At 47.7% G+C, this 26,181-nt stretch overlaps 1 protein-coding gene across 3 annotated transcripts in view; it reads right to left on the minus strand.

The window, feature by feature from the left end:
- Window positions 1-8,260: 8,260 nt before the first annotated feature.
- Window positions 8,261-26,181, minus strand: part of LOC140615975 (L-gulonolactone oxidase) — a 31,761-nt gene continuing 13,840 nt past the window's right edge. Inside the window, exons 7-12 of one of the 3 annotated variants that reach the window (XM_072796183.1) lie at window positions 17,465-17,572; window positions 16,462-16,538; window positions 12,651-12,800; window positions 11,617-11,781; window positions 9,771-9,861; window positions 8,261-9,004 (exon numbers count right to left, since the gene is read on the minus strand). In XM_072796183.1, the coding sequence (XP_072652284.1) occupies window positions 8,876-9,004; window positions 9,771-9,861; window positions 11,617-11,781; window positions 12,651-12,800; window positions 16,462-16,538; window positions 17,465-17,572 (720 nt within the window). In that variant the 3' untranslated portion in view covers window positions 8,261-8,875. The remainder of the gene's footprint in view (window positions 9,005-9,770; window positions 9,862-11,616; window positions 11,782-12,650; window positions 12,801-16,461; window positions 16,539-17,464; window positions 17,573-26,181) is intronic. The other 2 variants (XM_072796185.1, XM_072796184.1) reach the window with 2 other exon arrangements.

A 26,181-nucleotide genomic window follows, 5' to 3' on the forward strand; every position in this document is an offset into this window, starting at 1 on the left:
GGGCTTTTCTATCTCCCACACACCTTCATCTTGACATGGGAAAAAAAAAAAAGTAGAAAAGAAAAGCACTAGCTAAGATGGTATAAGGAATATCATATAATTGAGAATAAAAGGAGTGACAAAGTTAAACCAAGGATTTCTTGCTTTTAGAAGCAGAGATGTGTTCCAACGGCCAAGTAAAATAAATTTCTGAAAAGTGAATCTTGTCCATTCCAATATAAAATGGTTGATGTATTCTGATTGGGGTGGGTGAGATCTCCTGAAGGAATATATTGAAAATAAGATTGAAGAAGGGATGATAAATATGCATGCTGGGTATTAAAATACCCAGCTGATCTTTTCTTTTTTCAAGATTTACTCATTTATTCATGACAGACACACAGAGAGAGAGGCAGGGACATAGGCAGAAGGAGAAGCAGGCTCCATGCAGGGAGCCTGACCTGGGACTCGATCCCAGGGATCGAATGATCCCCGGGACCACACCCTGAGCCAAAGGCAGATGCTCAACCAGTGAGCCACCCAGGTGCCCCCCAGTTGATCTTTTCTTAATGGAGTCTAAATGGAATCTGTCGTCCCCAAAAGACAAAATGAAGCAATTCCCTTTTTCCTTGTAAGGGTTTGGAATTCCTGTGGCACTTTCTTGACTGTTGGCATTATTTGCTCCCATCCACACAACCTTCCTATCTTTCCCAGGACCACAATTTCTCATCTACCTGGATTTTTCCCTGGGGGCGTATTTACCACTTAGTCGGATATAGCTGGGCTGCAGTACCCCGTGCTGCCAGCAGAGGGCCCTGCCTGGCCGTGGTTCTTCCCTCAACATCACCTTACGAAACCTTAACCATTTTTGAGTATTTTCTAACTATAGAATTCCTTTCATCAAATATACTTCACATGAAGAAAACACATCTGGTGGCATTCCAGGTTTGTAGCAAAGTCCACATAGACATGAAAAGCTTAGAATGTGCTTAGGTTACCATTCCTTGTCTCTCTCTTGCAGTTCTAAGTATCTGCTGCATAAGTAACAGACTCCAAGGCTTAGCTCATCAAACAAGCTGAGTATTTTCGTATTACTCAAGGAAATTCAGAATAAAGTCAGTATGACTCACTTAGTGACATATATTAATATTAGGTTTATGGGTTCAGGAGACGTTTCCTAGAATGACCATCCTTGTAAATTGTGTATCACATTAATATCACATGCCTTATTTCAAGATTTACTTTTTGCTTTCTATTATGTCACTAGATTCTGGAAGCCACTATATCCAACTGTTGCTCCTTTTTATGCAATCTACTTAACACTGGCCTAGGCTCGCCTCTTTAAAGATAGCCTAAAGCCGACTCCGAGGTTTGCTAGAAACCCGCGTGTCCATCTCCTGCCGCCCTTTGCACAGTGGCTTTGTTGGGGGTCCTTGGATGTCTCTCCATCTCTCACAGGGGTCCTAGCCTGAGGCACTACAAAAGCCAAGGCAGGACATGAGATCACGAAGGCGCAGGGATGAAATGGGGAATTCCAGCGGGGAGACTGGCTAATGAGGCCTTGGTTTCTGGTCTCTAGGAATATTGTGGCAAAGTGGGAGCAGGGCTTGTTCTGAGAAGAGAGGGCTTGGCACCTGCCCAGCAAGGGGGATGCCACCAGCCTTGCGGTTAGGCCCTATGACACTTGATGGCCTTCTGCCAGAACACTGTAATAGAAAATAATCTCTGCTCACTACATGGGGAAATGACACCAGAATTACACAGTGTACAGCTTGTGCAACTGTACCAGTGGTCCTGGGCCAGCAAAGTGCTCTACCACTTGGGCCGATTGTTTCATGTAATCTCATTAAGTCCCCCAGTTACTCTCTAGGCAGAGGTCATTTCCCCCATGTTACAAAGGCTTCCAGGAGTAGCCTTCATTAGAAAAGCGTGTGACTCAGAAGGCTTAGATGGAAGAACATCTGACCCTTATCCTTGTGGCCCACAGAGGCTATCGAAGGGGATCTCAGATTGCTCACCCTTCACTGTGAAGCAGAGGGGAAGGGAGGAGGGAGGTTGGAGCCAGGAAGCTGCCCACGTGTGCAGAGCAGAGCTCACCACTAAGTGGTGGGGTTGGGGGTGAATGAAAGGCCATTTGGCTCAGGCTTCACTTACCCAGAGGGCCTCCCATTGGGCTTCTGACATCATCTCCAGTGGGGTTACACTTTGGTCACAGAATTACAGTGACAGGATCGAAGGAACATGCTCACCATATAACAGTACCCAGAGCGGGCTGGAGGCTTGGGCTGCTGGCAGGGGCCGCCCTAGAGGTCTAAGGGTGCCCAAGTGAAGTTCAAAGCCAGCCCATGGAAACCATCATTCTGTCTACAAGGAGAGGACAGCACCTGGCAGTAGCAGTCTAGGTGACCAGACGGAGCAAGACCCCGCCCCACCTCAGATAACCCCAGACAGCTTGAGCTGGGGGTGGGGTGGGGTGGTGGGTGGAGGTGCGTGGATAAGGTCCAGAGCCAGACGATGCCCCTCCCGACTGCTCTGGACTCTCGGAACCCGGGGTTGGGGGTGTGTGAGGGTAGAGTGCCCCTCACCTCCACCCCTCCTCTGATGGGGGACGGGAGGGGTTCAGATCCGGATATTGGATTGACATTCTAAAGTACACAAAACCGGTTGTTTTATAAACTGCGGCGTGTCCAGGAAGGAAAACGATCTGCGGGAGATGTGATTTAGTGATGGGAACGGCCCTAGAATGAATAAGAATATTTCATATTTGTGTCCCCACCTGAGCTGAACCCCACGAGAGGCGGATTCCGGGAGCTCTTAGCCGCGATGGAGATGCAGCGCGCTGGGCGGAGGGCACCGGGGCTCAGGTTGCAGGGATAACAGGGACCGATTGCCCGCCGTCGTGCCACCTGGGAGTGGCAGAGCTGGGATCGAACCCAGGCCTGACGCCGGGGCTCACGGGGCTCACGGGAACCTCACCACCACCTTTTAGCCTCTTGGGCCTCCCACCTCTATCTCCCATCCAGCCAGCATGGCCTGGCATCTTCTGGCCGTGAGAGAGCAGCTTGGCAAACCCGGGACGGATCAGGTAGCTCTAAAGACAACGTGGAAAGGACTCGCCTCTGCAGAGCTTCTTGATATATCGAACCAGTGATCACCAAATCAGTGATCACCAAATCATCAGTAAATGGCATGTCCCATATGGGACAAATTGACAAGGTGGATGACGAGCTGTCCGGATGCCTGTGGGATATTCTCAACCACTGGGTCAGAATCCTGCAGGTTGGGACACCTGGGTGGCTCAGCGGTTTAGCACCTGCCTTTGGCCCAGGGCGTGATCCTGGAGACCCAGGATCGAGTCCCACGTTGGGCTCCCTGCATGGAGCCTGCTTCTCCCTCCGCCTGTGTCTCTGCCTCTCTCTCTCTCTCTCTCTCTCTGTGTCTATCCTGAATGAATAAATAAATAAAATCTATTTTAAAAAAAAGAATCCTGCAGGTTTATGATATGGCTGAGAGCAGGATGGGGACCAGTAGTTGGAACAGTCCTTCCTGCCCCCCCCTCCCACCAGCCACTGCTCTGAGGACTCAGTTTGCTGATGGCCCACAGTTGCCTTCAGCCCACCCAGGCCTCTCCAGGGCTGCGGAAGTGCTTACTCAGGCTGGGAAAGGGGATGGAGAGAGGATAGCACCATTGCTTGTCTGCCCTCGTTTGTTGCCTCCAGTGCTCCCGGGAAGGGGGGTAGGGGGCAAAGACACTGACCTTGAACTAGTACCAGACATTTGTCCACAAGCTCCTCTGGATCTCAGTCCCCCTCCGGTGCCGAGTTCAAGAGAAACCAACGGCTCACCCAATCTTACCTCAAAGAACTCACATCGCAGGGGTGGGATGACAGGTGGGCCTTGTGTTCATAAGGAGACTTTGGACGACTGTGTATGACTTCATGTACGTGAAATCACAGAGAGGTGTCAAAGGAACGGATCCATTCCTCAACCTCAAACCCACATCCAAGCATTGGTCCACCTGCATGGAGTGCACAAGGTGCTGTTGGCCTTTCACATAAGAGCCTGCAATGATCTTGAACACGGCACAGCGTGGATGTCAAAAGTGGAAAAAAACAACCACCAAATTTTGATAATTTCCCGGAGATGTCTAGGTGTCATCTGGTCTCTGAAAGTCCCTGCCATGTGGGAAAGAAAACCAGGGGGAAAACCAAGATAAGGCAGGCTCGGGGGATTTAGTTCAGCTTTGCTCAGACCCTGCTTTATTGTATGGGTCCTCTTTTATTTATTTGTTTATTTATTTATTTATTTATTTATTTATTTATTTATTTATTTTTAAAGATTTAATTTATTCATGAGAGACCCAAAGAGAGAGAGAGGCAGAGACACAGGCAGAGGGAGAAGCAGACTCCACGCAGGGAGCCCAATGTGGGACTCAATCCTGGGACTCCAGGAACATGCCTCGGGCCGAAGGCAGGCGCTAAACCACTGGCCACCCAGGGATCCCTTTATGGGTCCCCTTTTAGTCCATGGGTTCCTGCAGGGCTCCTAAGATTAGGATGCTCATAGCTACTTTTCCAGCTTCCATGCTCCCATTGTGGTTAGCTCCTGCCTTTGGCCTCATTTTAGTAACTAGAGACCTACAGGTAGGATCTTCCTTGTAGGGTACCCAGACATCTCTAAATTTGAAACCTAGGCTTGCATAAAGAACTCTTCCCTCTCAGCAACCCCCCTCCATGGCTCCCCTCCCTCAGGGTCTGCTCCCTTCTCTGTGGCATTCTTGGCTGCTTTACAGTTGGGCACTAGCCCACCGCACAGTGAAGGTCAAGGGTGGGCTGCTTTGTTTCTGCCCAGGTACCTGGGCTGTGTCAGCAGGGCTGCCACGAGGGGGCGCCATGAGTCCCTGTTCTGGGGCTGACCGTGGCTGCTGACCTTGAGAGGACCAAAGTTGTGTTGCAGCTCAACGGGTGGAATCAGAATCAATGCTGCCCCCTCCCTCGAGGCGGCCCTATCTATTCACCCTCTTAGCTATCCTCTTGGCCCTGTCCATGCAGGTGGCCAAGTTGGCTCAGCCAGTTTGGGGTTATCCTTGCACAGAGACACCTGCAAGTAAAGTGAGGGGGCATCTGTCTTGAGCCTTTAAATGTCTCACATCTTTGAATTTTGGGAAATTTTCTGGGCAGAAGTGCATCCTTCTGAGACCCTCAGAGCTCACCCGGACCCCTGCCATTCTCAGCTCTGCCTTGGCGGGGTGAGAGGCCAGGTGGCTGCCCTGAGGGGAGAAGCCACCCACAGTTCAACTCACTCCACTTGGTGAGATTTGCAGCTTTTCTTTTGGCTGGTGACCTCTCACCCCAGATTTAACCTTGAGAGCCCGCATGGCCTAACAGCCCTGATGCTGCACTACAATTTAGTTTCCCATTGGCCCAAGGGAAATGCCATTCCTCATCCTTCCATCTGTTTCTTTAGAGGGTGCTGGCAGGCACTGTCCACTGTTAGAAACCCAGTCTCAGAGCATAGGTCTCAGCACCCATGATTTCCTAAATCTCCTCCCATGAGAATGTTTGCCACAGAGGGCAGAGCTGGCTCGCGCTACCTGAGGCTTACATAATAAGGCTATACTGGGAGAGAAAAGAAGCCAGCCAGTGGGAATCTGGGACAGAAGAACAAGCAGGAATCAAGGAAGGAGAGAAAAAGTGGATCCATATCAGCAATGCCTTCAGGAGCCCAATTTATGGCCTCAGGGCACACCATTCAATATCAAGAGTATTCTGCACAATAATTTTTTTGGGAAGGATGAACTCCAGGCATCAAAAGATCCCAAATCAAAGGAAGAGTAAATTATATTCATCAAAAACCTGAGCCAGAAAAGACATCTGGGCTCTCTGATAATTAGAAAGTCTATTTCCAGAGTATTCTTTGCCCTAGCATTCCAGGACTTGAAGTTTTTCTGAATCTCAAGGTTTCAGACTTCAGACATTGGGCTTCAATATCTGTGTCCTTCAATATCTGTGCGTCTCCCTCTGGGGAGTGCCAACAGGGCACTCCTTCCTAGAGCAGAAATGTTACTTAAAGATTTGGAAAGTAAAATGTTACTCAAAAGTTTAAAACACAATTACATAATGAAATAGAATGCAACATGCATCGATTTTAGAAATTAAGTTCAAACTCTCAAAAATGTAGGGCTGTGAGACAGACTTTGGGTGAAGTTTTGAGATACTGCCTTTCGTAACTTGCTGTGTGATATCGGACAAGTTTCTCCACCTCTCTGAGCCTTGGTTTCCTCATCTGTAGAACATGAGAGTGAATGGATTTCGAAAGCCTCAGGGTTTTGCCTGCTATGCCTTTCCTTTAAGTAACTTTACTCATCTCTTATATGTACCCGTCTGAGTCCTCTGGAGAAACAGAATCAATGCATACTTCATACTCATCCAAGACATTGGCTCATGTGATGTTCCCAAGTCTGAAATCGGTGGGGGCAGCCCCACAGTCTGGAAACTCTGTCAGGAACTAAGGAGGCAGAGTTCATTCTTCTTCCAGAAACCTCAGTTTTTGCTTTTAAGTCTTTCAACTGATGGCACAAAGGCCACCCACATTTTTGAGACTAATTTCCTTTATGTAGAGTCCCTGGCTGTAGATATTAACCACATCTACAAAACATCTTCAGATCCACGCCTAGATTCAATAATTCAATACTCGAGTCTGGTAAGTTGACACACAAAACTAGCTGTTGTGGCTGTGATACACACGTCTGGGCATGACCTTTGTGGTGCTCAGAAGAATCCTAAGCTTAAATTAATGCTCTGCTATCACCTGCCTGACCTTTTTGTTTTGCACTGGACCCTGTGACTGATATAATCAGCCCCGCCGAAGGGCTAGTTCTGGCTCTCATAGCCACGGTCTTGGATCTTTCGGCTGAGGTAGTTTTTGTCCAGGTGGGCTGGCCAGGTCTTCATGGCTATACCATTTCCCTGACCCTTCATCTTGTCTCCCGGGTATTACTATTTCACGTCCTATGCACATTAATTTTGTTTCCTTGAACTAGAATATACATTTCTTCATGTTCATTGGTGTAAGAAATATATAACATAAAATTTCCCATTTTAACCACTGTTAAATAAATAATAATGTCAGTGGCAGTATTAAGAACATCCACATTGTCATGCAAACATCACTGCCATCCATCTCCAGAACTTTTTCATTGTCCCAAACTGAAACTCAGTCCCCATTCACCACCCAGTCCCTACTCCCCCTCCCGGACCCCCTGGCCACCACCCTTCTCCTTTCTGTCTCTAGAAGTTTGACTACACCAAATACCTCATCTATGTGGAATCATACAGTGTTTCTCTTTTTGTGACTGGCCTATTACGTTTAACGTGATGCCTACAAGGTTCATCCATATTGTAGCATAAGCTAAAATTTCTTTCCTTTTCAAGGCTGAATAATATTTCACTGTCTGTATATTATACATTTTGCTTGTCCATTCCTCTATGGACAGTTGGGTTGCTTCCACCTTTGAGGATTGTGAGTAATGCTGCTCTGAACATGCTGTCCAAATCTCTCTTCAAGTCCCTACTTTCAGTTTTTCTGGGTATATACTAGAAGTGGAATTGCTAGATCGTGTGGTAATTGTATGTTGAATTTTTTGAGGAATCGCCATATTGTTTTCCAGAGTGATTGTGCCAGGTTACATTCCCCCCAGTGATGCACAACAGTTCTACTTTCTTCATGTCCTTGACGATACTGCTTATTTTCTGTTTTTTAAAAATTTTTATTTTTTAAATAATACTGATCCTAATGGGTGTGAAGTGATATCTCATTGTGGTTTTATTTGCACTTCCTTAATCATTAATGATGTGGAGCATCTTTTCTTGGGCTTATTGGCCATTTGGATGTCTTCTTTGGAGACATATCTACTCAAGTCTTTTGCCCATTTACAAATTTTTGTTGTTGTTGAATTGTAAGAGTTCTTCATATATCACAGATATTAACCTCTTATGAGATATGAGATTAGAATATACATTTCTTGAGGCCAGGAACCTGTCTTAATGTTCTATCAATCCCCCCAAAGCACTTGACACCTAGTAGGTGTTTAGTGAATATTCACAAAAGAATGGCCACTAAGTGTGAAACTAAGGCAAGTTGAAACTAAATTTGCAAAAGGAATACGCAGAGCATTTTCCGGGCAGACCCAAGACCCATTACCTCTGGAGGGAAGCCAGGAAATTAGTGAGCCTCCTGTTCCCAAACGATTACCTGGAGATGGAGAGATGGGGGCAGAGAGTGAATAATTCTTGGTCTTTATTTAAAAGAAGGCAAGGAGAGGCCCACTCCCCAAACACCCCGTGAAATAGACATGCTAGAGGTCAGGCTATGGGAGGTCAGGTGGACAGACAGAGATGGAGGAGGGCAGTCCCAGGGCTGGTGGCCACTCACTTGAGCATTTGAAACCCCCTCAAGGGTGTAAGGAGGTAGCATGCATGACAATTGTGCCCAAATATATGTTAATAGGGGCTCTGGAGTTACAGACACCCAGCTGGCAGGTGGAACCCGTGAATGACTGGATCCCTGACCTCTTAAACAAACATAACATTTTGGGGTTCCTCTATTTCCTGGGAAAACAGAAGGTGGTGGTCGTAGGTTTAGGAAAAGGGACTGCCCCATGGAGATGCAAATGGAGATTTGGGTGCTCTTCTTTGCACGGGGTTGTTGTGAAGATACAGGAAGTAGAATGGGGAGCCCTGCCCAGATCCAAGCTCATAGTTGTGGGTTGGAGCAGCTGTGGGTCCTGCAGAGAGAGGTCTGCTCCCCATCAGGCCAGTGGGACATTGAGCCTTCAACCTCACCAGAGGTGGGCCTGAGGGAAATGAGGTGGGCTCAATTAATTTCTGTTTCTGCTTCAGTAGAACACCTTCTCCAGATACGCGTTCAGGAACATCCCGGTGGGGTCCAGCTTTTCTCGGATGGCACAGAACTTGGAAAAGGCTGGGTACATTTTCTCAAAGTCCTTCCGGGTACAGTTGTGGGCCTGTGGAAGCAACCAGACAAAAAGGGCCTTGTTCCTTGGAGCTGACATTTCAGTGCGACTGCAAACAGGCAACCCTGTGTCTGTGTGCCCGAACGTGCGACACTCCTATCCCGGGGCACACACAGGCATCCACTCACTCACACATGCATGCATGCATGCACACAAAATGCATGTACCCATACCTACATGTGCGCGCGCGTGTGTGTGCACACATATCCAGGCATACGCATGCACGATGCATGGACACACATAATGTAAAGACCCAAATACGAGAGAGGAAGTTCTTAGGAAGGTAAAGAAGAAAAGTGTTACCGTGCTAACATTAAATTCTCCATGCCCCTTGCCACCTCACAGTGTGACCCTGGAGAGGGCTCTGGCCCCAATTCTACTGCTGATTAGGAAGTCAGTCCCATCACCTCGGAGAGACTCTCCGTTCCCTGTTAAAGGGGCTCATTGACTCCTGCCTTATCCTGCCTGGTGGGTTTCTATGAGAAATCAAATAAAATGAAAGATGAGACATTTCTCTGAAAACTCTGAGGCAGTTTTCACTGAGCACAATCATGGAGCTGTCAGAACAAGGATGCCAGGGAAGCTGGGTCTGGGTACAGCAGTGAAACCCTCCCTTCCTGTGACATGTGCTCAGCTCCTGGATGGCAATTTCTGAGCCTTGGGCAGGCAGAGGAAGAGAGGCACCTGCTGGTGAATCTGCAGTTCTCAGCAGTGGCCAGGCTGATGGCCCTGTCAGCCTCTCACTGGCAAATCCTACCTTGGCCCAGTGGGGCCTGCCCCCGACCTTCTTCATGATGGTCTCGTAGGTCAGCCAGTAGTCCAGCCGTGGCACATCCTTGCCGTAGGGCCTGGTGGGGAGCAGAAGGAGGTGAGGCCCCATTCCTGCCATAGTTAGGTGGCCTTCTCCGTGCCATACTCAGCACTTGGCATGCGGTGAGGAGTTTAAGCCGTGGCTCTGCCCGCAGGACATGGATGGCAGTGATCAAGCAACTTGAGGGGTTTTGCTCATTGCTCATCACTAGAAGGATTTCATAAATGGTTGCTTCCTCTCACATATTTTATAGTTGGCATCCGAAACTTATCATGAGTTTAAATATATTATACATGCACACACACATCTTTATGGTATAACATAGAAATATGTCATCTTTTTTTAAAATACCATGACAGTTTTTCTTTCTTTCTTTCTTTTTTTTTTTTTTTTTTTTTTTAAGATTTCTTTATTTATTTGAGAGTAAGAAAGAGAATGGGAGAAGGGCAGAGGGAGAGTGAGAAGATGGAGAGAGAGAATCTCAAGCAGACTAGCTGAGCACGAGGCCCGATGAGGGGCTCGATCTCAGGTCTCTGAGGTCATTATCTAGGCCAAAATCGAGAGTCAGACACTTAATGGACTTAACCACCCAGGCGCTGCTCAATATGTCCTCTTTTTTTAAAGAAAATATTTTATTTATTCATTTGAGAGAGAGAGAGAGAGAGAAAGCATGGGTGGAGGGGAGAGGCAGAGGCCGAGGGAGTAAATATGTCATCTTTTTGACAAAGCCTAGGAATCTCCAAATCCCCTCACTTGACATTTAGAAAGCAAGACCATAGAACCTTACTGCCAACAGCCAAGTCAGACTTACTGACAAAAAAATCTAAATCAAAACTTTCAAAAATTCAAATAAACGCGATGTATACCCATGGCAACTTTCTCACTTCTGATCTGCATTCTTAGGTAGGGAGAAGACAGATAGAGGGACAGACAGATAAGGTCTGAGCCTCGCCAACAATCTGTCCCTGTGTGAAATAAGCTGCCTCCCAGTCAATGCATCTTTCCAAAGCTCTCTTTTCTGGCTTTTTGGGACATGTTTCTGGAACAGCACATTCTATAATTGTCCCTTGGGCATCCTCTACGTTTGAGGTTTTTACATGCTGGAGAAATACCCCATAGTAAGATTCAGGCTGGGGGAGAGGTATGTTTTTCTCTTGTAAAGTCAGAGGAGGGCTGTTATCAATGAGGGCTGGAAGAAGAGGCAAAACGAAGACACATTTTACGGGGAAAATCTTTTTAAGAGATGGGCTTCTTAAACGTGCATGTCCTACGCCCTGTCCTGGAGACTGCTGTGTACAACTAACCAGGTAAAGATCATGCAGCTGTAAGGTACCTGCACGGGGCCTGGTGGAGCTGGTCGGGATGGGCGAATGCATCCAGGTAGGCAGCTCGGATGGAGCGGGATCCTCTTTTCTGCTTAACTTAAACCTGGCCTCAGAATCCGCCTCAACACGCCGTTCCAGGCTCTCAGAACCATCGGCCAGAGTAGGCACGCGAGATAGCACGCGTTTGCCACTGCATGATACCCATCTCCCAAGTGGTAGCTACTCGGAGTCACATCGCTTATTAATATTGATTATTGTATTAACATGACAGGGGGTGGAAATGGTAGTTGTAGGAACCCAAAGGAGAGAGAGACTATCTTCTGCTGCCAGGATCAAAGAAGTCTCACCGGACAAGGTAGCATTTGAACTGGCCTTGAAAGATGGGTAGGGAGGGGGTCCTTTCAAAGCTGAGGAGCTGCCTCCCCAGCCCCTACCTCCCCTCCCCGCCCCCCCAGAGAGCCAGTCACCTGTACATGATGATGTTCATGTAGCAGCTGTCCCTCTGGAAGCAGGGGCTCAGCAGGATGTCATCCCCGCGGGTGAAGCGGACCTCCACAGGGAAGTGGGCCACCATCTTGGGGTGGGCCTCCAGCATGGCTTTCAGTTCCAGCAGGGCCTCCTTGGTCTTCTCTCTGCACTCGGCCAGGGGGACAGAAGCCAGCCCTCAGGAAGGGGCCTTCGGGAGCCCTCACACTGGGCTCCCCATGGCCCCCCCAGCCCACGGGGGCTCCCAGCTCCCCGGGAGGCCCATTCTGGTGGCTGCTCTCAAAGTCCTTCCTATGGAAGTAGAGCCTCTGAATGTCCCTCCTGGAGAGCTACTAGGGCTCTTGGTTCAGCCCTGCCTACGCCTTGCCTAATCAGGGGGTTCCCTCAGGTGTCTGGCCATAGCTGGCCCACCCCGCTGGCATCTTCCTTCTCTGTCAGGGTAAAGTCAGTCTGATTCTAATACTTCCACTTGTCCTTACAGTCCTTGCCCTTGAACGCAGTGATGGGACATCCCCTAAGCCCCTGACACCATCACCCACTTTCCTGCAGAGAGACAGACAGAGGGGACCATTCAGAGAGAAAGTTGTAATGAGTCATGGGCCACAGACCCAGCCTAGGTCCTCACCAGGTGTCCCTCTCAAGGGAGAGTACTAGCCTCTGGCAAACGAAGGGGGGCTCTGTCCACCGATGGACTGAATGCAGGGGACAGTCTTCCAGAAAAACAAGAAGCTGGGCAGGAAGCCCCACGCTCCACGCCCATGGGCTGCAACCCACCTCCAAGCTGGAGAGGGACCAACCAGGAGGACAGAGGGGACTCCGTGGCTGGTGTCCCCTCACAGGTAGGACAGCTGGGTAACAAGGGTGCCAGAAGGGGGCTCGGCCTCCAGTTTGGCCCCTGCTAATAATGGGCGAGACTGGGAACCTGGCTGACAGTGTACATGCCCGGGCTGCGGTGAAGACCCAAGGGTGTCTCTCTGACACAGGCCACCCGCAGCCTGGCCCGCGCGGCCCCTACCTAGGGATGGCCCAGTCCTGGACGTGCTGCTTGAAGCGGCACTCGTACGTGAAGATCTTGTGGCTGAGGTCGCTGCTCTCCTTCTTCCTGGTGAACAGGAGCCAGAAGAAGAAGCGATTGATCCAGCCCACGAGGCCTGGCAGGAAGGAACTGGGGGGCAGCACAGAGGGTGATTCAGGATCACAGCACCCAGCACTTAGCGGGTCCCCGCCGTGTGCTTGCAGACCGTGCGGTGAGTTCCTTACAAACCTCATTCTCTACAGACTCTGCTACTTCTGGATAGCCCACATGTTTGCCACTTGCTCTCCTATTGATGAACAGCTTGTTTCCAGTGTTTGGGTGTTTTTTTTTTTTTTTTTGCATTCTTAATTTTGGTAAAAAAAAAATACATGACATTAAATTTACCATCTTAGCCATTTGTAAGTGTGAAGTTAGCAGTGTTAAGGATATTCACATTGCTGGGGTACGGGATCTCCAGAATCCTGCCAGGCTGGAAGTCTGTCCCCAATAAACAACTCCCCGTTCCCCTTCCCCTCCCCAACCCTGGCAGCCCCCATTCTACCTTCTGTGTCTATGACTCTGCTCTAGGGCCCCTCACAGAAGAGCAATGTACAGGATTTGCCTTTTGTTTGTTAGTTTTTATAGATTTAATTTATTTATTCATGAGCATACACAGAGAGAGGCAGAGACATAGGCAGAGGGAGGAACAGGCTCCCTGTAAGAAGCCCAATGCAGGACTCGATCCCAGGACCCTGGGATCACAATCTGAGCCGAAGGCAGATGCTCAACCACTGGGCCACCCAAGTCCTCCAGGATTTGCTTTTTTGTGACTGGCTTATTTCCCTCAACATCTTGTCCTTAAAATTCATCCATGCTGTAGCCTGTGTCAGAACATCCTTCCCTTTTAAGACCGAATACTATACCATTATAAGTAAAGACCGCATTTTGTTTATCTATTCATCCATCGGACACTTGGGTTGCCTCCACCTTTTGGCTGTTATGAATAATGCTGCTGTGAACATGGGTGTGCAAATCTCTTTAAGTCTCTGCTTTCAATCCTTTTAGATATATACCCAAAGGGGACACAGGCTCTGAGGCCGGTTGCAGGGGCCTCCCTGGTCATCCCACTCATAAGCCCAGTTCCTGCCAGCCTAGCTCCTGTGAGCTGAACTGGCTCTGATCCCGTCAGTTGTAGCTTGTGCCTCTCCTGGAGTCACCCAAGACTCCTGGTAACAAGGCTTAGTCTGGCTTCTTCCTGCCTGTGGGGAGCCTCTGGTTAGAGGGACCCTCCCCAGACGCCTGTCCCTTGTCTCATCCCTTCTGTCTCATTGTCAAAAACCCATCCCAGCTGCTCAAAGCTCATGGGGGTACAGATAAGAACAGCAGATCCGGGGACCCCTGCCCCCTTAGGTGGGGCACTAGAGGCCATTGTGAGAGGGGAGGGAACACCTTTCATGCAGACTTGATACTGAATCCTCCAAACAACCCAATTGTTGCTAGTGGCTCTACTTTATATATGGGTAAACCACAGCCGAGAGAGGCTGAACGATTTACCCAGTCACACAGCTTGAAAATGAAGGGGTGAGGACCAGAGTCCGTGTTCTTCTGAATCCACAGCTCATGCTCCTCCTGTGGTCCCAAGCTGGTGAGTTTCCTGGGACTCAGAAAGGGTACCTGGGTGCATGCTGCAGGGGCAGGGCAGGAGAAGGATGTTGTCTGTTTCAAGGTAGATGTTCTCTGCTGTCTCAGAGGCCAACTGGCTGCGGTGGAGCTTCCACTGGCCCCTGGGAGAGGGTTATTCTAACCACAGGAGCTGAGCTCGGCCCTGGCCTTGGCTCACCCTCCAGGGACTTGTTCCCAACAGGCAGTCTGCCTTTCTGTGCTGGTCAGCTGCAGCCACCACCCTCACTCCTACAGTGGACCACGAACTCCTCAAAGACAGGCGTCAGGCTTTTCATCTGGCATTTCTTACACAGTTATCCAGGAGCCACCTCTAGGTGCCAGCCACTATTTGGGACACTAAGGACCGAGTGTGATGGGACAGACAGGGTCCTTGCCCTTGCAGGGACACTATGAGTCTTACATGAAGCAGCCATTTAAACCACCAAGCACAATCTGTTATTCACTTTTCATTCCCTCACTTTTGGGCACACAGCTTAGTGAGCGCTGCAGAACTGCCAGGGTTGGGGGAGCCGGGTGGATGCAGTTTCCAGAAGCAGCTAAGCCAGAGCCATGGGGGCTGAACTCAGAAGCTGTGGAGCTCCCACAGAGCGTCCACCTGGGGCCCGGAACTGGCAGCTGTGGTTTAGAGCCCAATTTATTTGGGTGCTCACTGGGCTCAAGCCCCAGAGACATACATGTAAAACTGCTGAGAGGCTGTGATGGAAGCTGGAGAGAAAGCCCCTGACAGGGCATTTTGCACCCTCACTCCCATCCACAATCTGCTGGAGCGGTGGCTCCCAGTGGGGCTTACTCATGGCTTCTTGTCCCATCCCTGCTTGGATGCAGTAAGTCCTGGCTTGTGTTCACTCTCCTAACACCTTCCAGGCAGTGAGTCACCCCAACGTGGGTCCCAAGTGGTGCCACCTGTTGCCCCCCTGCCCTGGCGAAGGCCAACTTTTTCCCAGATGCCGGGATTCAGACTCGTGTCCAGGACCACCAAGAACTTCAGCTTGTTCTGTAGGTCCTGCTGCGGTGCCACCCTTGATGGGCTTTTATGCCCTGATTTCTTAATAAGACACAGAAGTACCAAAGTAAAAGAAAAGGTGGCTAATTTTCACATTAACATTATATACATCTACACGTTAAAAGCGACAAAAATGCAAGACAACACAAACAGGGAGATGTTGCAACAAATTGCTCAAAATCTATAAATAAAACTCTACAGGACAGTACGCAAAAAATACCCACAAATTTCACTTAAGACAAAATAAAAGCACCAGGAGCAATGGTTGAGAATGCTCACAACAGTATCATTTATAACAGAAAAAAAAATTTCGGAAACAACCCAAATATCTGAGTATGGACAAATACATCATGCATATAGTGACTAATGAGTAATTACAGCTGTGCATATCAACATGGGTAATTATCATTATCGAAGCTGGACTACCACATTTATTATTTCAGGATTTGTAAAACTGAGCTATAAATAAGAACAAGGGAATGATAAGCATAAAGTTCAGGGTGGCGATTCTTCTTGGTGACGCCTTGGAGGCTGTGATTTGGGACTTTACAAAGACCACTCCAACTGTACTCCTGTTGTTTCATTTCTTTTTTTTTGTTTTTATTTGAATTCATCTATTGCTATTTTGGTTGTTTCATTTCTTAAGCTGGTGGTAATCACATGGGTGCTTATGACGTTATTCTGTATACTTTAAATATGTTTTTAATATTATTTTACATGTATAAAATATTTCAAAAAATTTTATAGAATGCCATCCCATGTCTTGGCTGGTGACAAAGTTACCACTCAAGGCCCCATGAAACCTTCCCCATCTCTCAGAGTTACATGTCTACTGGGCCAACACGGGGCCTGAGCATGAGCACAGATTTTAGGCTGGGAAGGCAGCAAACAGAATATGGGAAGATTTACATCACTAGGGGGCCAGAGAGTGGAGCCTGGCACTGGTATTTTTTAAAAAAGCTCCTTAGGTGATTTGAATGTGCAGGTAGGGTCAAAAATCCCTGCTCTAGACCCAGGAGACAGACCCATTTTCCATGCATAAAGGCCAGGGTATTATTATTCTGATGGACTGCATCCTCAACAGCATTTAGCAGATGCTGGAAGAAAGTACTCTTGCATTCCTACCTGATCCAGAGCAGGAACTCCAGTAGATAGAATCCGATGGCATAGTCCCAAAACCAGTTGGCGGAAGAGGAGGGGGGCTGGGAAAAAGAATCTGTGATCAGTGCAGGGCCAGAGCTCAGCTGCTTTCATCACTATACATGTACATATATATAACACGTATTTAAATTTTAATTAGTTAACATACAGTGCAATATTGGTTTCTGGAGTAGAATTCAGTGGCTGCTTTCTGATCTATGCGTCACCGTGTCCCCTTAGAGGGAGATGTAGTCCCAGGAGGGGCTGCATGTGTGTATGGGGGGGGTGACCCCAAAAATAGGACAATTGAAAGCCTCACTTCTTGGTGACACAGCCAATTCTCATGACTCTTTCATCTCATGTGTATTTACATACGTATTTATTTTGCACAAGACAATGTGCATCTGTCTCTCCTCCTCTGAGTCTACAAGGCAGGTGTCCAGCGACCACCATTTATGGACCCCATGCCAGTCTCTAACACACAATGAGTGTCATTGCTTTTGCCTGACTTGTCCCATGAACATTCATCCTGAGTGATGGCTTTGTGTTCTGCTGAGAAGCAGCCCATTTGCTAAGGACATGGGACAAGACCATTGGTTTCTTCACCTGTCCACTTGGGGGTGGGAAAGTTGGGGGTGGTGGAGGGTATTAGATGGTTTGAGGTATAGCCCAGGTGCCTGGTAGTTTATCTTATCCTACCATGTCCTGCCAACACTTCTGCTCCCCTGTCCCACATCTGGGCTGTGCCTTGACCTTCCTCCTACGCATCCTTACCTGTGGCCACATTGGACCTTTACTGTGCCAATTTTCCTTCCTCCTTCCACCTTCCTGCCTTTTCTGCTTCTATCCTCATGCTCAGTGATGTTCACTCTTCCTTTCCCTGTCACACCTCACTGATCATTGGGACAATGACAAATGTCAGCCATCCTGGGGACTGCAGGCTATGTGTGAGGATGGGAATAAGGTAGCTGTTGCTACCTGTTGCTACCTTATTGGTGTGGTCCTGGTAGATGACGCTGACGTTCTCACTGTGCGGGAACCAGAGGAAGCGGAAGTATTCGGATTTCTTCAGGTGGCCATCCAAGTTGTTAAGAACCTGACGTCAGCAGAGAGAGAAAAGGAAAACTGGGTTGGTTGCAGGATAATGGTGAGGAAGTACTAGAATTCAAAGCTTGGGGGTGCCTCAGTTTTTCCCCATCAAGAGAAAATACTTAAAATTGTTCCAACATTGTCAAATGACATGGAACGTGGTTTGTAATATGTTGAACATTGAAATGGTTCTTTTGCATGTTGCCTTCCCCGAGCAGTTCAGAGGATAGAAATGATTTCTTATTTGTCCTGACTTGAACAATTCCTATCTATATGAGTTTAGGCAAAGCACTTAACATCCCTGTGCCTCAGGTCTATAAAATGGGACTAATAACAATACCCATGTCAGGATTGGTAAGAAGATGAAATGCACTAATGCCTAGAGAGTGCTTACAATGGTGTCATGAACACTGTACAGGTTAAGCAGCTGCTGTTGCTACCCCCACATTGTCATCATCATCATCCTTTAACCCCATAATGTCTAACACATTGTAGGTCCTTAATAAAATGAACAGAGGAATCTTGCTCTAATATGGCTCATCATTGCACTCTTGGAGATGACATCACAGAACAAATCATATCTTCCTAAAACCTGTCAAGCAGATACAGGACAAGGGTAAACAGATTGGGGGTTTGACAGAGAGCTGGGAGGTTGAGATAAAGCACCATTGGTCCTAAAGTAAATTCTGGATTTGTGTCCTGGTCTGCAGCTTACCAGCTGCATGGCCTTGGAAGAGCCATGTACCCGAGCTTTGGTTTTCTCACCAATAACATGTGGGCACTTGTGCAATGAAATGACATAATCTACATCAAAGCTTCTGCGTACAGTGGCTGTCACATGGCACGTACCCAAGGAACACTTTTGGTTCTGGGTTTGATCAATACTAACACACACACATCTAGGGTACTGGTCCTATTCCTTCCAAAGTCCCTAGCTGTGGCTTCCAGAAAGTCCTTTGAGGCCTCTGGGTAGCATCTCTCCATTTGTAGAATGAAGACACTAATCTAGCCTGCCTTCCTTCCTTCCTTCCTTCCTTCCTTCCTTCCTTCCTTCCAGGGCTGTTGTGAGGAGCAGGGGAAATCATGGATTTGAAAGCACTTTATAAGCTGTAAGGTCAACATGTGCGTACAGGAGGACAGAGTGTCAGGAAAAACAGGAGAAAAAAAAACGCTTACTGACCAAATGCACTATGGGGAATTTAGTACCCAGCATAGACAAATGGCTGGATCCAGTCATGGGGCAATACAGTATCCAAGAGATTTGTCCAAAGAGGTTTGCTAACCAGTGCATGGTGCAGCCAGGGATATAAGGATGGGTGGGTGATTGCTGCATTCAAGTGATGTGGCTGTCATCCTAACTCTCCTCTACCCCACCCCAGCTCCAATCTGTTGGTCACCCTGTTGTATTTCTGCAAATGTCTTCCCAGTCTTCCTTCTCCTGTGACCTACTGCTGACATCCCCCTTAGTTGTCATCTATACTCTTACATTGACCTCATAATATGCCTCCTTTCTCATCATCATGTAGACAACATCTACAGAGAACATCCAAAGCAAGATCAGAAATCCCCATAAGCTCTCTTTTTCCTACAAAATAGAGCCCACAAAACTTAGTTCAGATGCTGGGACCTCTGTCCACAAACACTGTCCAATACAACAGCCGCCAGCCACAAGTGGCCATTGAGCACCCTAAAAGTGACTTATCTGAATTGAGATGTATATAATTCAAATGCTCCTCATAAAGCCATCTCCTCCCATTCAAAGTGGCTTCTACTTATATTGCATCCATCCCAGAATTATACTGTAGTTATGGAAGCATCCATCTCTGAAACTGGGCAACATTCTCTTATAGGTTAGGGACCTATCTCATCCAGCTTTGGTTCCCCCTGCTAAGCAGAGATCAGCAAAATTTTTCTGTAAAGAACCAGATAGGAAATATTTTAGGCTTGGGGGGCCATATGGTCTCTGTTGCAACTATTTAACTCTGCCATGGTATTATGGAAGCAGCCATAGATAATACATTAACAATGCACATGGTTGTGTGCCAATAACAATTTTTACAAAAATGGGCAGTAAGACATATTTTGCCTACAACCCCTTGCCTTAGAGCTGCTGGAACAATGCATTGCACAGAAAATGCTGGAGTACCCTATCATTCCTTATTTGAAGAGCTGAAGGCCTTTACTGCTGTGCTAAAGGCCCAGGAAAAGCTCAGGATGAAATCCCAGGGCTCCTGTCACTATTGCTTCCATCCTGACAGGGTGATGGTCTGTAGGACTCTTATTTGGGAAGCCTCTGGGCAGAAGTGATTTTCCCCTGGGAAAGCCAGGAACACAGCCTGGTGGATTTGCCTGGAGGATGGGGCTGGGACACTGTAAAGGAGAAACCCCCCATCTCTTCATGTTTGGCATCCCGGACCATCCCACTGCATTGCCCAGAATCCCAGTAGTAGAAGTAATGGTGCCCTTCTCAGCTTTAGTGAGAATCTAGCTTCCTACCTAGAATGGAGTGACGAGTCAACCCTCCATTACATTTTGTGCCTCTCTGCTGACACCAATCATTTGTTTTCCTCCCTACATTAGAGAAACAAGGTATATCTTCCCCACCCCTAGACCTCCACTAACCGGCCCCCCACATAAAATTATAAGCTTCTAGAGGCATGAACCATGCACGATCAAGCTCTAGACTCTCTGTGGCCCCTAACTTAGCACCAAGTGGTTGCTGAACGGTGGAACAATGACCCCCACCCCACTGTAAATTAAACTGTCTCCTTTAGGACCTACAAACCTTCCTAACTGGAGGAGATGATCCATAGGATTATGGATTTCGTTCATCTGACTTGTGTCTTCTGGGCGCTCTACCACAACCCTTTGGGTTCCAGAGGATTCTCTTCCTTGGCACACTATTGGCATGAAGTATAGAGGGTTCTGTCCCCCCAGATTTAGACTTTGTGACACTGCTGAGTTGGCTTTTGGGAACTGGCTACCAGGGTTGTCAGTAGTAGGCTCCCAGTACCATGGCTGGGATGTTGCTCAGCATCGGTGGACAGCCACCCCAGGGAGTGGCTGGCATCTGGCTGCTGATGACAAGGTCAGTGACACACTAGGATCAGTACTGCTTCCTGGGGCGCTGCAGGAGGGCTGATGCAGCAAGCAGCTGTACTCATCACATCTCATTATGGTTTGGGTGGCATAAAGGGCAAAAGGTTGAAAACAATTTCTAAAATCTTCATGCTTTCTAACTGGCTGTGATTCCATACCAACCAAACTCCAAGAGTCTGAAATGCTGAGACTTTGTGAGAAAAGCCATGAAGGCTGCCCCTTTCTTAGCACCATGAAACTGGACATCTTTCCCTGCCCTACCTCCCTGCATCTAGAAACACTGATTGAAATTTCCCTGGGGCCAAGGAATGACTGTTACCCCTCATATAGCTTTGAGCAGCATTCAGAAATCATGTTGTAATGTATTTAAGAGAATCAGTAATGGGAAGCCCAGACTTGTATCTGAGATGGACCACCACATAGCATGGGTGGGAGGAGAAGGGGAAAATCCCAGAAAGGATGGATTTTTAATAAATTGCTGATCAACTGACCTTGAGTTATCTTGTATTGAGCACTGTCATATATTTTGTGGATGCTGGGGAGCAAGAAGCCTTAGATAAAATCCCTTGCCCTCCAGAAACTAATCACTGAGCAGCAAAAAGGAGAGGGAACATTTCAAGAATTGGTGACAGTGTTCATGAGCAAAACAGAGTGACCAGCACCCTTAGCCTGTTAAGTACAGCATTGACTTAGATGCTAGGATCTATCCACAGAGCAGGTGTCAATAGGTAATATTCTCTATGAGTAAAGTCAGAGGGAGGAGGCATTAGGGGTTCCTCTCTGAGGCTATAAAGAAGAGCAGGGGCTGACAGTTCACCAACAACATCCCATGGGGACAGCGGAGCTCTTATCCCTACCACACAGGTGAGGAATCCAAGCTCAGGGAAGTGAGGAGGCTTCTCCAGACTCATACAGGGTCAGTGGAGAAACCCAGCTTCAAACCTGGGGGTCTGACTTGGAGAAATATTCCCTCTACATCGCATCCCTCATGATAGGTCTACTTGGGCTCTTTCAAAGTTCAAGGCTGGAAAATCCATGGTAGACATTTCATAAACACGTGCTAAATGGAAGGCAGGAAAGAGAAGAAAACTAAAGGAAGGACAAATAAGGGAAAAATGGTAGAGTAGCTGGCTCTTCAAACACACCTTTATGTGCAAGAAGCAACTGTCATTCTCCTTTGTCCTGTCTTCCTGTAGCTCAGGACCAGCCAACCTGGAGGGTTTGGCCATCAGGAACAAGCCCATGTCCAAAGGGGACAGGATGCTGGGGAACTGCATCCATCCTGGAGCAGCCCAGACATAGAGGCAAACACTTAGGGTAGCACAGTTTGCCAGGAACTTAAATGGCAAGAAACCAGGTGTCAGCACCAATGCATGAACAGGAGGGTGCACCGTCTTCCGGTTGGTTCTCAAAAACTTTATGCCCCCTGAAGGTTACATCCAATTATTGTTCCTTTTAGATTAGAGGGAAAATATCCCAGGTCAAGCAAGGATGAGAAATTGCTCTAATAATGATTTTCTGATCCTTCCTCCTCTTCCATGGGTTTGTTTCCTTTGAGGGGAGGAAGGTCTGTGTCGTGTGGCTTTTATATCCACTTATCTCTTCCTCCTAAGGATTCAAAGCCTCTTGAAGGTGCCCTTTAAAGGCTGCTTTGAGTGGAAAGAGCAAAAGCAAATTGAATGTTGGGCCATTTATTGCATACACCCCTTGGAATAAATCACAGGGCTGCAAATACAACCAACCCTCTGTGGCAGTCCTTGTTTATGGCCTGCGACTGTGAGGAAGGCTGTCGGCAGGGTTTGATGGAAGCTGATGATGGGCCTCTTAGAGAGCCAGGCTGGCTCTGTCGCACTGGGGGACTAGCAGCTGCCAGTTCACAGAAAGGGAGAGACCCACAGAGGGCTTGCTGACTCCTGTTCCATGCTGCCTCTTCTGTTGAGCTGGGATCTATGGGAGCAGTGGGAGTATTCCATTGGGCTCATGCCTCTTCTGGGGGTAGGGCCCAAGCACTTCACCAGATGCTCCAAAGAAGAGAAACAATAATGTCAGAGATGACCCTTGCCTCCAGGGTGTGGCAAGGAGGTGAGAGGAGAGCTTCACATCCAAGCGCTGCACTGACTTGTGGAATGTTGGGGCTGAGAAAGGCCTTAAGGGCCATCTACTTTGACCCTACTTTTAAAAAGGTAAAGAAACTAGGGACCCCAAATGTGAGGGCTTTGCTCATTTAGGGTAGCAGGGTACGCTATTCAAACAGGGTAGCTGCACAGCCAGACCTCAGGGGGTCCTGCCTCCCTTCCTGGAGACCTTTCATTACATCCTGTTGAGTATTTATTGTTGTGTAATTGTGTGTGTGTGTGTGTGTGTGTGTGTGTGTGTACATGTGGGTGTCTACTTTGTCTTTTAGGGGAGGAGATAGCAACTGCTATTTCTCATGTGTCATCACAGCCTTTCAAAATCAAGGAAGTTGGAAGCTTTGTGAAGAACATAGCAGATTGCCTAGAGTCGCTTAGAATTTTCAAGAATGTCATTTCTAAGTTAGAAGTCTCCCTGTTGAGGTAAATTGGAGGCAAAAAAAATCCTTGAGCTCTGGACTGACACAGAGGCCAGCCTCTGTGTGTGTGTGAGTGTGTGTGTGTGTGTGTGTGTGTACATGCATGCATCAGTATGTTAGGGTAGCCATAGGATGGCCTGAGATCAGGCTCCACTAGAACCAGGACTTGGCTGTAATCAATCTTAGTCAATCTCAGCTGGGTCAGAGGAGGAGTAGAAAGAGGACCAGGTATCAGGAGACTCAGCTACAATATCCTACTAGGAATCTGGTAGCCAATCCTATTGGCAAAAGAAGCAATCTATTTTTTTTTTTTTTTAAGAAGCAATCTTTTTATCTCTGGGTCAAAACCTTCAGCTTCACAATTAATAAGTGCTGACTTATGTGAGGGGCAGGAAAACAGATTCAACAATAAAGCACATTACAGCCCCTTTCTGCTTCAAAGTGTTCTGTGCTGCCCATCTCCCTTCCCCGTTGGTGATGTTCATCCATCCCTTAACCTACCCCATGCTCTGCTGAAACCATCCTCACCAAGGCTACAGCCTCCCAATGACCAGACCAGTCAATATGCTGAATCCCCATGGCATTGGACTCTTGACCACTCTGTCCTTGCCTCTCCTCATTGGCTTCATTCCTCTCTGACCCATCCTCCTTGGTCTCCTTCGTGACACTCTTTCCATCTTCTTATACACTCCCTTGTCACTCAAACCCACTCTCTCTAGGTGGTCTTGCCTACCTCATGATCACCTAGGGGGCTGATGACCCCTCTTTTGGGCTGAATTGTAACCATCACACATTTGTATATCAAAGTGCTAATCCCCTATACCTCAGAATGAGATTATATTTGGAGACAAAGACTTTAAAGAGGTAATTAAGGTTAAATGAGGTCATTGGGTGAGCCCTAATCCAATATGACTAGTGTGCTTATAAGAAAAGATTAGGACACAGAAATGCATAGACAGGAGACCATGTGAGGACATGCAAGAAGATGGCCATCTATAAGTCAAGATGAGAGTCCTCACAAGGGACCAATCCTGATCCAGTCCATGCTATTTGTTACTGCAGCCCGAGCAGACTAATACAACCCCTCAATCTGTATTTCCAGCCTCTGCCTCCTGCCTAAGTTCCAAATCTGCAAAGCCAGCTGCCCTCCAATACCTCCACTTGAGGCACCTCAAATCTGAGTTCCCAAACTTATTATCTCACTCCCCACACCTGCTGTGCCCCCTGGATTCTCCACCTCTGCGGTAGCACCATTTCTGCCTCCCGCCTCCTAGTCCCTCACCCCACACTCAGCTGTCAGGTCCTATTGGTTCTGCATTTAAATATCTCTTACACTTGTGCCGTAAAAAAAGTGGACTTGGCTATGTATTTCAGCCCCTTGGATACCTCTCCAGACTATGCCCACTCAACCTCATTCCCTTCCAAATCTCCCTCCCAGAACTGACTTTGGTCAAAGCTCTCTGCCAAGGCTCCCTTTGGACTTGACAGTTGTTATGAACTATTTCTTTAGCTCCTGACCAGACCATCTGCATTGGCTGCCATCTTCAGTGTCAAGCCCTGGAGCAGGCTGGCTAGTCTGTTGGTCCTGGAGCCCCAGCTTCAAGACTACATGCCTTCGTTGGCCACATCAGCATATATGATTTAATCTCAGAGTGGAACCGAGATGATCTATCCTTATAACCTCCTCCTGCACACATTTCTGTAATTCTCTTTCTGTTAAAAATCCTTTGGCTGAAGAAGACTGAAATGCTTGGCTCAGAAGCATCAGAGATGAGGGAAGTTGGAGGATCTGTTATCTTCTCTGCAGCCAGTCCAGAGACAAGACAGCCTGGAGGGTACAGAGGATGGATGGTGGTAGCTGCCAAGGAGGAGAGAAGTAGTCTGTCCCTGGATCTGTTGAGAAGAAAGGCTTCCCACTGAAGCCTGAGAAGAGTGCATGGGTGGCATCTCAGTGGGGGTCCCTGCCACACCTTGCTGAATGGCCAGGATGGAGTAGTCATCCCTCTAAGAAGTACAGAAGGATAAGTCTGAGAATACTAGAGGCATGACGGCTACAGAAAAAAAATCAATCTTTGCAGTGGATGCTCAGAATGCTATTCGATGGCCTTAGGAGTTAGCCCTAGAGTTATATAAGTCTCAAATGCTGACCCCAAAGCAGGCCTCAAAATCAACATGCCTGATGATGGACAGAATGTAGGATGCTTTCTGAACCCTACTAGGAGTGAACAAAGCATCTAGATCCTCCCTCTAGCACTGGTCTAGAAGGTTGTAGCTGGTTGAGGCAGGCCTAGGTGGTCCCAAAGATCTCAGAGTCTGGGCTGGTTCTAAGCAGAGTCATGTGGGACTCTGGCCAGACCCTTATGGAACTCCTTAGCCACACCTTTTCCCTGCCAAACAATTCCATGAAATGTCATTGTCCCAAACTCATCCTACTTTCCTGGGCCAAGGCATCAGGCAGTTTACTTCTCAATTATCAACCCATCAGACTCAGTTTTTGTGCTCCAGGGATCTATGCTATATCCCTCAGAGCTGTGTGGAATCACTTTCTTGCCACCAACTGGGAGTTCTGGGAATAAATTTCCACCCGACACCATGCTCTGAGTAGGGGGCCCTCTGGATTCAAGGCCTTTGCCTTGTGACTTCATTGCATTAAAAACTCTAAGGATTTTAGACCTGGTTCTAAATAACAATATTTTCCTTTTATCACTGACTAGGTGCCATTGGGGGCAAATTTTAATACTGAACTAGACAATTGATATGTTTAATTTATCTGATTTAATCCTCAGATTCAATCCTTTAAGGTAGATATTATTAACTCTCTTTTTGGATGAGAAAACTAGGGTTTAATTAACAGGGTCAAACAATGGGCTCAAGGTCATAGCTTAGAAGTAGTAGAGAAGGCCAGGCCAATCTGATCACCAATCCCACCTTAACCATGTTGGGTCAGTAGTGTTTATATCACTGAC

Source organism: Canis lupus, chromosome 24 (assembly GCF_048164855.1).
Source record: "Canis lupus baileyi chromosome 24, mCanLup2.hap1, whole genome shotgun sequence".
NCBI lineage: Eukaryota > Metazoa > Chordata > Mammalia > Carnivora > Canidae > Canis > Canis lupus.